Consider the following 14,338-nt stretch of genomic DNA (forward strand, 5'->3'; position numbering starts at 1 on the left):
GTAAGTTTTTAATAGTTATTCACAAATTAATCTTGATATTTTTAAAATTTATATGCAACCACAATTTTGTGATAAAAAATAACGTGAATGTGAAATAATTAATAACACAGTTTATAGCAAATAAAAATTAGAAATTATATTCATGTGGAGGATACAATTTTTTATTAGCCGAAAGTGACTGTTTCTTCGCTAATGAAACATGGTAAAGTAAAATGAATATGAAGAAAACACACCTCCCAAAGGTATAATGAATCACACAAGGAGCATGTGAACCCAACTTCACTGCACAAGGAAGCAACATGGAACTAAGTGGTGGAAACGTCAAAATATTCGGAAGCTGCCAAGAAATTACATAGTAAGTGCTTCTTTCTACATTAGATTTTGATACATTCATTCAACCCACGGCATCAAATCTCAAACCACAAAGACTTGGATCATCTTATATTTCTTCACAGTACACACGCCTTCTTTGATACACACACAAACGCCTGTCCCTGTTTTGCAATGGCTTCCAACTCTATCATCCCATACACTGCTTCTTCTTCATCTCAGACTTATGAAGTTTTCGTGAGCTTCAGAGGTGACACTCGCAACAACTTCACTGACCATCTTTTTGGTGCTCTCGGCAGAAAAGGCATTCATTTCTTCAGGGATGATACGAAGCTTAAGAAAGGGAAACTTATATTGCCTGATCTCCTGCAAGCGATTGATGGGTCTCAGATTTTGGTTGTTGTCTTCTCAAAGAAGTATGCTTCCTCAAAATGGTGCTTGCGAGAACTTGAAAAGATTGCCGATTACATTGACGTCTCCGGAAAGCACGTTCTGCCTATTTTTTATCGCGTCAATCCTTCAGAGGTGCGAAATCAGAGTGGGAAATACAAAGAAGCCTTTGGTGAATACGAAAAAAGATTCACAGAAGATGAAGAGAAGAAGGATGAAGTGCAAAGATGGAGAGGAGCTCTGGCACGAGTGGGCAATCTCTCTGGTTGGCACATTACAAATGAGTACGTAATTAATCTGAGTTTATTACGTACATATGCAATCAGTTATATCTTGTGTATATATTTCACTATTAATTTCCTAATCTTTTGATTTTCTCCAATTTACTATCCCTTTCTAAACTAGAGCTGACACAATTATAATCTGTTGAGGAGGGTAACATGCAAATTTTGTCCAAATTTCTGTGTGTTTAATGCAACTATTATTCATAAAGTGAATGGAAGAATTACTTATATCATGTCCCATACCCATTTTCTGTTTTTGTTTTCATCGGTGATATTGGCATTCTTTGTCTTCTTTAAATTTACAGGTCACAACATTCAATGATTGAAAATGTTGTTAAAGACATACTAAAAAAATTGAGTCAGGGTATTTCAATTCTTCCAAATCAGGATCTAGTTGGAATGCAATCTCGTGTTGAAGAGATAGAAAAGCTTTTATGTTTAGACTCAGTTAATGATGTTGGTGTTGTCGGAATTTGCGGGATGCCTGGAATAGGAAAGACAACTCTTGCTCGTGCTTTATACAAAACAATCTTTCGTCAGTATGATTTTCATTGTTATATTGACGATGTAAGCAAAAGTTTTCGAGACTTTAGTACATTAGGTCTACAAAAACAGCTACTTCATCAAGTTCTAAATGACCAGAGTCTAGAGATCTACAATGTTTCTGCAGGAACCGATTTAGTACAGAAAAGGCTGTGCCACACAAGGGCACTTATAATTCTTGACAATGTAGATAACATTGATCAGCTATATCAATTGGCTTTGAAACCTAATCAGCTATGTGCAGGGACTAGAATTATCATAATTTCTAGTGATGAACATATTTTGAGGGCGCATAAAGTGAATCGTGTTTACCGAGTCAAGCCTTTGCATTGGGACCATGCTTTTCAATTGTTTTGCAAACATGCTTTCAAAGATAATTATATTATGAGTGAGTATGAAGAGTTGAAATATGATGTATTATCATATGCTGATGGCCATCCCCTAGCAATTAAAGTGTTGGGGTCATTTTTGTTTGGTCAAGATGTCTCGCAGTGGAGACGTGCATTAGCTATGCTAAGAGAAAGTCCAGATGAAGACGTTATGAAGGTGTTACGAATAAGTTTTGATGGGCTGAAGCCAATACAAAAGGAAATATTTCTTGACATTGCTTGTTTTTTCTCGGACGGTTATGAAAAGGACGATGTGGAGGAAATTCTTAATTTTCGTGGATTTTATCCTGAAATTAACCTAAGTGTTCTCGTCCAAAAATCACTTATAACCATTGAGTTGGAACGAATATATATGCCGACATTGTTGAGTGATTTAGGCAAGTGTATTGTTCGAGAAAAATCACCTAAGAAACCAAGAAAGTGGAGTAGGTTGTGGGATTACCAAGATTTGCGGAAACTTATGTTAGACCATAAGGTAAGATAGTTTTTGAGCATAGAAGTACACTTGGTTTGCTTTTTTTGTATAATCTGCAAATACTTGAAAGGATCTAAGTTTTTCTTTCTTCCTTGCAATGTTCTAGGCTGCAGAAAATCTTGAAGTCATACAAGTGTATGGTGATGATGAATTTGATTTTCAAGAAACAACAATCACGGCCGATGCTCTATCAAAAATGCGTCACCTGAAGTTTCTCCAATTTCGTTATGTGAAATTTTCCGGAAGCCTTGATTATCTTTCCAGTGAATTAGGATATATGAATTGGTCGGAATATCCTTTTGATTATTTGCCGGCAAATTTTCAGCCAGACAACCTTGTTGAGTTGATGCTGAGTTGGAGTAACATTAAGCAATTGTGGAAAGACACAAAGGTATTGTATATAACTATTCTTTTTCTATTTTGGTTTCTTTAAGAAAATGAAAAAAAGGAAAACTATAGTATGTTATTTCCTGTTTCTCTGATTAATGAAAGTGTTGAGTCTCATGATGTGTAGCTCTAATTTCTTTATTTTATTTTAATAATGTATTATGTGGCTATTATTTAGTTTAATTTTTAGTCACAATTTAGCTTATGATTTACATTCATTCTTGTAGGCTATATAAGCATTTGTAATGTAGTTTACAAATTATTTTATTATTCAGAGAAACAATTCTCATTGTCTCGTCTATTTTTATGGTTTTCTTTTTCTTTTCTCTTTAGTAGAGAATATAATTTATTTCTCATAATTCTTTAATTGTTTATGATTTTGTGCTTCCGCATAGCTCATAAACCTTAACAAGTGATATCAAAAACACTTATTCAATTAAAAATTTATTATATCAATTGTTACCAAGTTTGATATTGAGAAGTTTGACAGTAAAATTAGTTTTGCTATTTGACGAGTCTAAATTAGAGTCATTCTTACTCAAAACATATTAAAGAAAGCATTAGATGAGAAGTCAAAGAAACTGGCTTCCATGACTGATGGGCAATGGAACGAGTTAGATGAGAAGGCGCTTTCGGCAAGTCAACTTTGTTTGTCCAAAGAGGTTCTTTATAAAGTAGCTAAGGAAACTATTGCTACAACATTATGGACCAAATTGAAATCTTTACATATGACAAAGAGTCTTGCAAACAAGCTTTGTCTTAAAGAGCGTTTGTATACTATCTGTATGCCTGTAGGTACTCCTATTCATTGGTAGTTTATATGTCTTGCAAGGTTCTGTTGTGACAGGTTCATTGGCTATAACTTCTTCATTGTCAGATTCAAATGTCGCCAAATTATGACACATGCGTCTTGGCCATATGAGTGAAAAAGGTATGCACTTTCTAAGTAAGCAAGGTTGTTTTTTCAAGCATGACATCAGTAAATTAGAGTTTTGTGAGCCTTGCATTTCTGGGAAGCAGAAAAGAACTAGCTTTTATACTGCAACTCATTGCACCAAAGGCATCCTTGAGTGACTATATTCACTCTGATATTTGGGATCCTTCTAAAGTTCCCTCTCATGAAGGACGTTATATGATGACAATTATTGATGATTTTTCTCGTAAATTTTGACTTTATTTTCTAAGGCATAAAAATGACGCTTTCTCCACTTTTAAGAAGTGGAAAACTCTTGTTGAAGTCCAGAAAGGAAAAATTTAAAAACTCAAGACAGATAATGACTTAGAGTTTTGTGAAAGTAACTTCAATGATTGTTGTGCAGAGCACGGTATTACTAAGCATAAAACTATTCTTGGAAAGCCCCAACAAAATGGTCATGAACATGACTCTACTTGAAAGAGCTCGTTGTATGCTCTCAAATGCTAGGTTATGGCATCTGTGTGAATTTTGGACTAAGGCAGTATCAACTGCATGTTATTTAGTCAAACATTCTCACATATATCACTAAATTTCAAAGTCACAAAAGAAATTTGGTCAGGTAATGCTGTTGATTATTCAAATTTGATGATTTTTGGATGTCCTGCATATGCACATGTCAATGATGATAAATTAGCTCCAAAAGCTATTAAGTGCATATTTCTTGGTTATACATCTGAGTCAAAAGGATACGATTATGGTGTTTTAATCCTAAGTCATGAAAATTAATCCTTAGTAGAGATGTGACTTTTAATGAGGATGCGTTATTATCCTCTAAAAAGTAATCTCCTGTGCTTCTACTAGTACAAATAATTTGCAAGGTACTAATAAGAAGGTGGAGTTAGAATTGAAAATCCAAAGTTCTTAATTCTGATATTTCATCTACTACTAATGAGTCTAGCATTGATGCTCAAGACGATGATCGTGATGAAATTACCACTTCTCCCATGCAACTGTAAGAAGAAGAGTATTGCATTGCTTGAGATAAACTAAGAAGACAAATTAAAAGACTAGCTAAAAATGTTGATAGTAATTTAATTGCTTATGCATTATCTATCACATAAGAGGTAAATAATGGTGTTGAACCAGCTAGATATAATGAAGCGATTTCTTGTGCTGATTCTTTAAAGTGACTAGTAGCTATGAATAAAGAAATTAAAAATCTTCATACAAATGATACTTAGGCTTTGACAAAGCTTCCTAAAGGCAAGAGACCATTGGAATGTAAATGGGTCTATAAGAGAAAAGAAGGCATTCCTAAGGTTGAAGATCTTTGATGCAAAGTACGGCTAGTTGTGTAAAGCTTTAGTAAAAAAGAAGGTATTGACTTTAATGAGGTTTTCTCACTTGTTGTTCGTTATATCTCTATTTGCACTTTGCTTGCTTTTGTTGCTTTATTTGACTTGGAATTGGAGCAACTTGATGTTAAGACAATTTTTCTATATGGAGAGTTGGAAGATGAAATCTATATGGAGCAGCTCGAGGAATTTGTTGTTACTGATAAGAAGCACTTAGTTTATCGGTTGAAGAAATCTTTATATGGCCTTAAGCAAGGTCTTTGACAATGGTATAAAAGATTTGATTCTTTTATGGTTGTGCAAGGTTATTCTAGAAGTCAATTTGATGACTATGTTTATTTAAGAAAATTTCTAAATGAATCTTTTATCTACTTGTTATTTTATGTTGATTGTATAATCTAAGAAAATTCTTGGCATGGAGATTTATAGGAATCGTCAAGCAGGAAAATTATTCTAATCACAAAAGAAATATATTAAAAGAGTACTTGAAAGGTTCAATATGAGCAACTGTAAACTTGTTTTTACCTGGCTTGCTGCACATTTCAATTTATCTTCAGACCTTTGCCCATAAATAGAAGAAGAGAAGGAGAAAATGTCAAGCATTTCTTATGCTAGTACAATTGGTAGCCTTATGTATGCAATGATGTGTACTAGACCTAATTTAGCATATGCTGTTAGCATGGTTAGTTTGTATATGCATAATCCTGGCAAAGATCATTGGAATACTGTGAAATATATTTTTTGGTATCTTAAGATTACTTCTAATATTGGCTTGGTATTTTACAAAAGCAAGGCTACAATCAATGATGTTGTAGGTTTTGTTGACTCGGACTGTGGTGGTGGTCTTGATCGGAAAAGATCTCTCTCGGGTTATATCTTTACTCTCTGTAATGGTACTATAAGTTGGAAAGTTATACTTCAGTTTATTGCTGCATCATCTACGATTGAAGCAGAATATATTGCAGCAATAAAGGGTGTGAAAGAGAATCTTTGGCTTTGTGGTTTGGTCAAGGAACTTGGTTTAACACAAGATATTCTTGTGGTGTTTTGTGATAGCCAAAATGCTATTGATTTAACCAAGAACAATCGTTATCACAATAAGATCAAACACATTAATGTAAAATATCACTTTATTCGAGATATTGTAGCTATTGGTAAAGTTGTAGTAAAAAAGATTCATACATTTGAAAATCTGACAGATATGCTTACTAAGCCTCTTTTAAATGTCAAGTTTCAATATTACTTGGATTTGGTCGGTCTCTATAGTCTTTAAAGACATGATTATTGACAACTAGTCAAATTTAAACTAAGGTAGAGATTGTTGAGTCTCATGATGTATAGCTCTAATTTCTTTATTCTATTTTAATAATGTATTATGTGACTATTGTTTAGTTTAATTTTTAGCCACAATTTAACTTATAGTTTACATTTATCCTTGTAGGTTATATAGGTATTTGCACTATAATTTATAAATCATTTCATTTTTTAGAGAAACAATTCTCATTGTCTTGTCTATTCTTTTATAGTTTTCTTTTTCTTTTCTCTTTATTAGAGAATATAATTTCCTTCTCGTAATTCTTTAATTGTTTACAATCTTGTATTTCGCATAAATCTTAACGGAAAGAAACAAAAGGAAGGTGAAGTATTATTATTAATTTTGTCTCCTACTGTTGGCCCTTCCCTGCAGCCTCTACCCAATTTGAGACGTTTGGACCTCTCCCACTCCCAAAGTCTTATGGAGTTACCACATTTTGGAGAGGCCCCTAATCTTGAGTGGCTAGATCTCAACGGATGTATACAACTCAGGCAGATCGATGCATCTATTGGTCTTCTAAGAAAGCTCACTATATTGAATTTGACAGATTGTGAAAATCTCGTAAGTGTGCCCAGCAGCATATGTGGCCTCAATTCTCTTGAATATCTGGGTCTCTCTGGTTGTTCAAAAGTGTGTAAGTTTTTAGACGAACCAAGGTATGGAGAGCATTTGAAGAAGCTTTTTATAGGTGAAGCTCCTATTCATTCCCAATCAGCATCCTCCATTGGGAATCTACTTCAAGAAGCTTTGTATAATATCTCACATATGCGTCAACTTGATCTAAGTTGCTGCAGTTTACTTCAAATCCCTGATACTGTTGGAAATTTACATTACTTAGAATGGCTAAATTTAAGTAGAAACAAATTTGGTACACTACCGAGCCTGAAGGAGCTTTCCAAACTGTATTATATAAACTTGGAGCATTGCAAGCAATTGAAATGTTTGCCTCAGCTACCTTCAAGAACTGACTCATCAATAACTTGCCTGTCAGAGTCACCAATTCTATCTGACGACGGAAGAGCAGGAATAAACATTTTCGACTGCCCAGAATTAGTTGACAGGGAACGGTGCAATAGGATGTGTTTTTCATGGATGATGGAAATCGTTAAGGTGTGAACACTCCCTCCTTTCTTCACCCATCTCTATCTCTTTTGGTTTGTGTAGGAGAAGTTACAGCTGTGCTTGTGGTACTAGGCTCACCATCAATACCCACGTCTTCGTTTTCGCCTTCGCCCTCCGCATAGTCCTTGTGTTGAAAGTGTTATTCAAGGAAGCGAAATACCAAGGTGGTTCAACAATCAGCATGAGGGCATGGGCAATTTAATGATCATAGACACACCTCCGCTTATTCAGCGTGACAATAATTGCATTGGCATTGCGTGTTGTGTTATATTCAGGTTTCAAGACGAAAGGATAACAGTTCGGGATTATTTTTCTACAAGAATAGAACCACCGTACAACGTGCGTGTTGATATTCCGGTGCATCTTTTCAATGAAGAAGATATGAACACATCAGACAACATCTGGCTATTCTATTTCAATCTACAACAATTAACTGCGAAATGTTATATGGGGCCCAATCCTGATACTGCTGAATTCAAATTTAAATTTAAAATACGAAACGGCCAAGAATTTGAGGCTGAGGTGAAGGAATATGGGTATCGTTGGGTGTACGAGGAGGATGTAAAACTTTCAAACGTCACAACGATGCACAGCGGAAATTTGTTCCCTCAGAAACGCAAGCATTTGGCAATTGAAGAAAATAAGTAGCAGTCAGTCCAATCCTCTCTTCAAAGGTTCCAATCATGGCAGAGTGAATTCCACTTTGAAAAAGGCTAGAGGAAATCCTCATTCTCTTTCTTTTTACTTTTCTAAATCAGCTGCTTCATCCTTCACACTCTTTCTCACCTGCCATTTTATTTTCCAATTTACCTTTGCACATTTTTTGGTTTCTTAAATTTATTTAGTTTTTTTCAAAAAGTTTAACTTTTACTTTATTTAAATTTCAAAATCATTATATTTAATGAGTGTTATTAATTAGTTGACTCCATTTTTATTAATCCTAATATTTATTCTAATTGATTGATCCTTATTTTAAAAAGATTATTCTGCTGTCACATTCATTGTTATTCATTATAAATTATATATAATACTTAATATTTAATATAATATCAATTTCTTTTCTCATGACTTTGTAAATCATAATTCTAACCTAATCAAAGCTTAGTGGAGCCTGACACTTTGTTAGTTCCAGTAATAACAGTGAAATTGCTGAAAAGGAATTTTCCGAAGCTGAAGAAAACTTCAATGTTATTGCCAGAAATATTATATCAGACATTTTTTATTATTTAATTATGTAAAATCCACATATCAATTAATACAAATATAATTTTGTATTTACCTAAATGTGAAGCATTAGTTGCAAATGACAACGTATGACTATGTCTGAACTTAACAAGAGAAATTGTATTCATACATCCTTTTTATACTTTTTTTACAAATAATAAAGAGATCAGAAGAGAGCGAGATAAATATAAAATATGATGAATGACGTAAAGAAAAACAAGATAAGAAAAATAGCAATATCGTGTAACTTGTTATACAGATTTATTGTATGGATAGAGTAACTCAATTAAGAGTTGTACGAGTAAATGGTAGGGAGGAGGCGGTTTAATTTAATTGATACACCCTCAGATGCATACAATTCCTTGTTTGATATTTGGAATCTCAATTAAGATTCATATTTCTAGCCGCAGCGTATAGTATATTAATATAAGACCTTGTACTTGTCAATATTCTTGACAAAGATTGTAGATTTCCACTATGCGTCAACTCAAGTTTCTGCAGTTTACTTCAAATCCCTGATACTGTTGGAAATTTACATTGATTAGAATGGCTAAACTTAAGGGGACACAAATTTGGTACACTGCCGAGCCTGAAGGAGTTGAGATATAAACTTGGAGCATTGCAAGCAGTTGATATGTTGGTAAGCACATCATTCTTTTCTTTTGGTTGTAATGGTTACCCTCTGATGATACAATTTCTAATCCTTTTTAAGATAATCCAATTTCTATTCTGTTTTTGCCTAGAAAGTGCAGACAGGACTTGAGATACAGATATAATGCGACGTCGACACGGTGAGTATAGGATATGACATGACAGAGATATACCTTGAAATAAATAAAATATCTTTACCTTTTCCTTTGGCGGAGTTTCAGTTCTGCTAATTTAGCAACTTGGGTTCTTCATTTACGGTGAACATTGTGACCTGGAATTTGATTTCAGTAAGTAAATAGTAATTTGTATATCTTCTACCGTCATGTTTATAACTAATTATCAGACAGTCATAGGAAGAGTTCCCTCATTCAATAGTAGAGTTGGATAGGCTGCTGCTTCTACTTAACACATGGAGTGATGTGGAGTCTAGATAATTGGGTTGATGATTGCCTCAGGGTTATCATGTATTTTACTAGGAACAAGCATTTGAGTGGTTTGTATTGAAATTGTGTTATGCAGGTTACTAATCTTCATACTTCATTGGATTTGAGAATAATAAAATGAAGTTTGATAACCAGCTGCATCTTGTCAAAATCATGGTATGAATCACACGTGCAACTAGCTCACCCTGTAAGCCACTCTACTAACAGATATTTTCGCTACATGTTTTGTTAGATGTTATTTCCCAACAGTAGGAGGAGAACATAAACAACTTGGAAAAAAAAATGTACTCTATCTTAATATAGTCACACAAGGCAAAATGCGAGTTGTGAAGCCAAGAACATGTAATCTATAATTTGAAAAAAGATAACTAAATCAGATCCTAACAACTTAAGCATGTTTGAAATGTGTGGATCACCTGGTTTTCAAGACAAAAATACTTGAAATGCAGAATTTATTAATTTTAATAATTTTAAGAACTAAAATTTAAATATAAATTAATTCATGAAAAAAATTATTACTATGAAAAAAACATATTTAAGTTATTTTCTAATTACTAGATAAAAGCTTCACTAAAAAATACAAATGCAGGTGCAAGGTATTGATCTTATAAATCAGCAATCGTTTTCATGACATCACAAACTCTAGTTGTCGATTGCATGCAAATAAAGGATATTCCAACCTAATCGGGACCTTCGGTTTGATTTTGATACGCAAATGGTGACAAAAGAAAATGAACCTTTTTGTGATCCACCAAAAGCCTGTGGAAGATGTTGCCCCCTTAAATAAGTAGAACAAAGCCCCACTCACATGAACCCTACTTCTGAGTTCTGACTTTGGAAGATGTTGCATGAATGACACTTGATAATGCACAATCATCCATTCATTTTAGGACACAAATTTAAATTTGGACTATTATATGCTCTGTAATTCAATTAACACAGATGACTCAATGAAATAATACACTGTTTATGCATTGAATATAAAGAAATATAAAGTAAACTATAATAATATAAAATATAGATGAAATTTCATTACTTTTATAATTTATTTAAATTTTATTTTAATAATTTTTTTATTCTTAAAATATGACATCAACAATTATATATAACTTTTAAAATAAAAAATTTATTTAATATAATTTAAATTTCAAAAAATTATTTTTCACTTTTGATATTGATATTTAGTATATAAACTGAAACTATTAATTAATATCGTTTAATGTTAATAAAAGAATTATATCTTTCTTAAGTGATTTGTTTTACTATGCAAAATATAGTATAACATAAAAATATTTTTTTCAAATAAAAATATGAAATAAAATTAACCAAATTTTTAAATAAATACAATTTAATTAATTTTTATTTATATTTATTTGAGAGACAGGAAATATAACGTTTTTAAAATCACACAAAATTTTATTTCTACCCCTTTGACCAAAGTAATTGTCACTATAAAAGAAATAAATTCCATGTATATAAGTTAGAACATGAATACTTTAAATCATCTTGTTTTTTAGTATTTGTAGTATTTTTAACTATTAAATAAATAATTATCAATATATTTCATATTTAAGACAGTAAATAAATTATTTTTTATTTTTTATTAACTTTATTAAAATAATAAAATTATAAAAATACTTCTTAATATTTTAATTATTGATAAATTTAAGTATAGTATTATAAGTATTTTTACTATTAATTTTTAATTAAAATTAAAATTAAAATTTTACATCAATAATACCGCCAATAATAACCTTGAACGAATTCTTTAAGTGAAATATATTAAATAATTTATGATATTATACTTAATTTTTTATTAATCAAATTAAATTAATAATATAATGAAAAATTAAATTCAGTTTCTTAACTACTGTTAACCATGTTTTATAATTAAAATTTTATTTTACTAATATATGATAATTTTGAAGGTGTTGGTAGGGATGGATGCTTTGATGTGACTGTGTGTATTAAGTTTTATTGATTTCAACATGAATGTGATTATAAATCCTTTTGTGTCTCACTATCCGCCATGCCCAATTCGGTTGGGCCTTATTTTCAAGCACAAAACTCATAGACGGTAATATAGGTATAATAAAAATCAGCATCAAAAGATAGCATATTGATATTAAAAGTAGGTTTATGTTACTAATGTAAAGAGGCTATTTGATCTACGCCTCTGTAATATTTTTATAATTTTTATTTTTAATCAGTATTATAGAGAAATTTGATAATGTTTTATTTTATATTTATAAAAATAAAAGTATTCAGTGATAACTTATTATTGCATATACTTCACACTACTGAGAGAAAAAATTACACATTAATAGAATGATTAGATTCATGTTAAAGGAAAAATAATTATCAAATATCTATATACATTCTTAACAGATGTTCAATTAAGGCTGTTGAAGATAAAATTTCAATTAAAACTTGGAGCTGAAAAAAATTAATAAAATATATAAAAATTTTGGATCAATTTGTTATTTACACGTTCTATAAAAGAAAAGACACAAATTAGAAGATAAAACTCATGACTTGCAGGTACATGACTGAGATGGTTACCTATGCCGCCGACCGTTGTCATCATAGGTGCTCGTTTTGCTGGACTCTCATGTGCTTATGAACTCAGCAAAAACCCTGTTGTACAAGTTGCCATCGTCGAACAATCTGTTAGTTTTGGTGGTGGCGCTTGGCTCAGTGGTCAACTCTTCTCCGCCGTGGTATTTGCATCTTTTTTCATATTTATTTGTTGAAATTGTGTATCGCTCAATTGTGTCTCTTTTCACTTTGATTTAAATGTTTTTTCTTAATATCTCAAAAAAAAAATAAAAAAATAAAAAAAAAAAAATATATATATATATATATATATATATATATATATATATATATATATATATATATATCATCAGTGACAAAAAAATTGACATACTAATTTAAATAATAATAATAATAAGTATTCAAGAGTGACATTTTTTTTCTTTCTCAACCAAATTACAGTATTTTTTAAAATTTCTCTTATCCGCAATACTTGAAAAGAGATACAATTTTAAATTCTATGTTATCCGCAATTAAGCTTTGGAGGTGTTGGTAGTGATGGATGCTTTTATGTGACTCTATTAAATTTTGTTAATTTCAACATGAATGTGCTTATTAGTCCCTTTGTGCTCACTCTCCTCCATGCCCAATTTGGTTGGGCCTGGTTTTCAATCACAAATCTCATTCACGGTATTATAGGTATAATAAAAATCAGCATCAAAAGACAGCATGTTGATATTAAAAGTAGGTTCATGTTACTAATGAAAAGACGCTATTTGATAACACTCCATACCTCTGTAATATTTTTATAATTTTTATTCTTAATCAGTATTCTAAAGGGGTTTGATAATGTTTTATTTTAAAACAATCATTTAATTTGATAAAAAGAGAAAAAAAAATAGTAAACCATAACATTAAGATAGAGAATTAAAATTAAAGAAATGTTAATTTCAGGATTTAAGGCTAGTAACTAATAGAAAAATATTTATTATACTTTTATAATCTTAATATGATAAATACATATGTTTTTTCATAGTTTTTTTTAAATGTCAACATTTATGCAAATTAATAAAAACATAACTTATGAAAAGAAATTTTTTTAATTAGCTTTGATATTAATTTATGAAATGTTTTAGTAGAATAAATAAAGTAAATAATGAAATAAGTTTAACATTTATATTTTTACTCAAATTATGTTATTCTATTTATAATAAAATAACGTAACTAATTAACTATATATATTATTGTAATATCGTTTTAAGAAAGAATAAAGTAAGTTTTTAATAGTTATTCACGAATTAACCTTGATATTTTAAAATTTATATGCAACCACAATTTTGTGATGAAAAATAAGGTGAATGTGAAAGAATTAATAACACAATTTATAGTAAAATAAAAATTAGAAATTATATTCATATGGAGGACACATTTTTTATTAGCCGAAAGTGACTGTTTCTTTGCTAATGAAATATGGCAAAGTAAATGAACATAAAGAAAACACACCTCCCAAAGGTATAATGAATCACAGAAGGAGTATGTGAACACAACTTCCCTGCACAAGGAAGCAACATGGAACTAAGTGGTAGAAAAGTCGAAATATTCGGCAGCTGCCAAGAAATTACAAAGTGCTTCTTTCTACATTAGATTTTGATACATTCATTCAACCCACGGCATCAACTCTCAAACCACAAAGACTTGGATCATCTTATAATAAAATTGTTTGATAACCAGCTGCATCTTGTCAAAATCATGGGATGAGTCACATGTTCAACTAGCTCACCCTGTAAGCCACTTTACTAAGAGATATTTTCGCTGCATTCTGTTAGTTGTTATTTCCCAACACTAGAAGGAGAACATAAACAACTTGAAAAAAAAAATGCATTCTATCTTAATATAGTCACACAAGGCAAGATGCGAGTTGTGAAGTCAAGAACATGTAATCTATAATTTAAAAATGGATAACTAAATCAGATGCTAAC

The 14,338-nt window shown here is 31.2% G+C and overlaps 1 protein-coding gene across 1 annotated transcript; it reads left to right on the forward strand.

Annotated features, from left to right (window-relative positions):
- The first annotated feature begins 407 nt into the window (after window positions 1-407).
- LOC113858098 (TMV resistance protein N-like) lies at window positions 408-8,423 on the forward strand. Its single transcript, XM_027490555.1, has 4 exons — window positions 408-1,004; window positions 1,310-2,411; window positions 2,518-2,802; window positions 6,757-8,423. The coding sequence occupies exons 1-4, from the start codon at window positions 505-507 to the stop codon at window positions 7,498-7,500; spliced, it is 2,631 nt and encodes an 876-aa protein (XP_027346356.1). The 5' UTR covers window positions 408-504; the 3' UTR covers window positions 7,501-8,423.
- The last annotated feature ends 5,915 nt before the right edge of the window (window positions 8,424-14,338 follow it).

This window comes from Abrus precatorius, unplaced genomic scaffold, assembly GCF_003935025.1.
Source record: "Abrus precatorius isolate BTA unplaced genomic scaffold, Abrus_2018 Scaffold2, whole genome shotgun sequence".
Lineage (NCBI taxonomy): Eukaryota > Viridiplantae > Streptophyta > Magnoliopsida > Fabales > Fabaceae > Abrus > Abrus precatorius.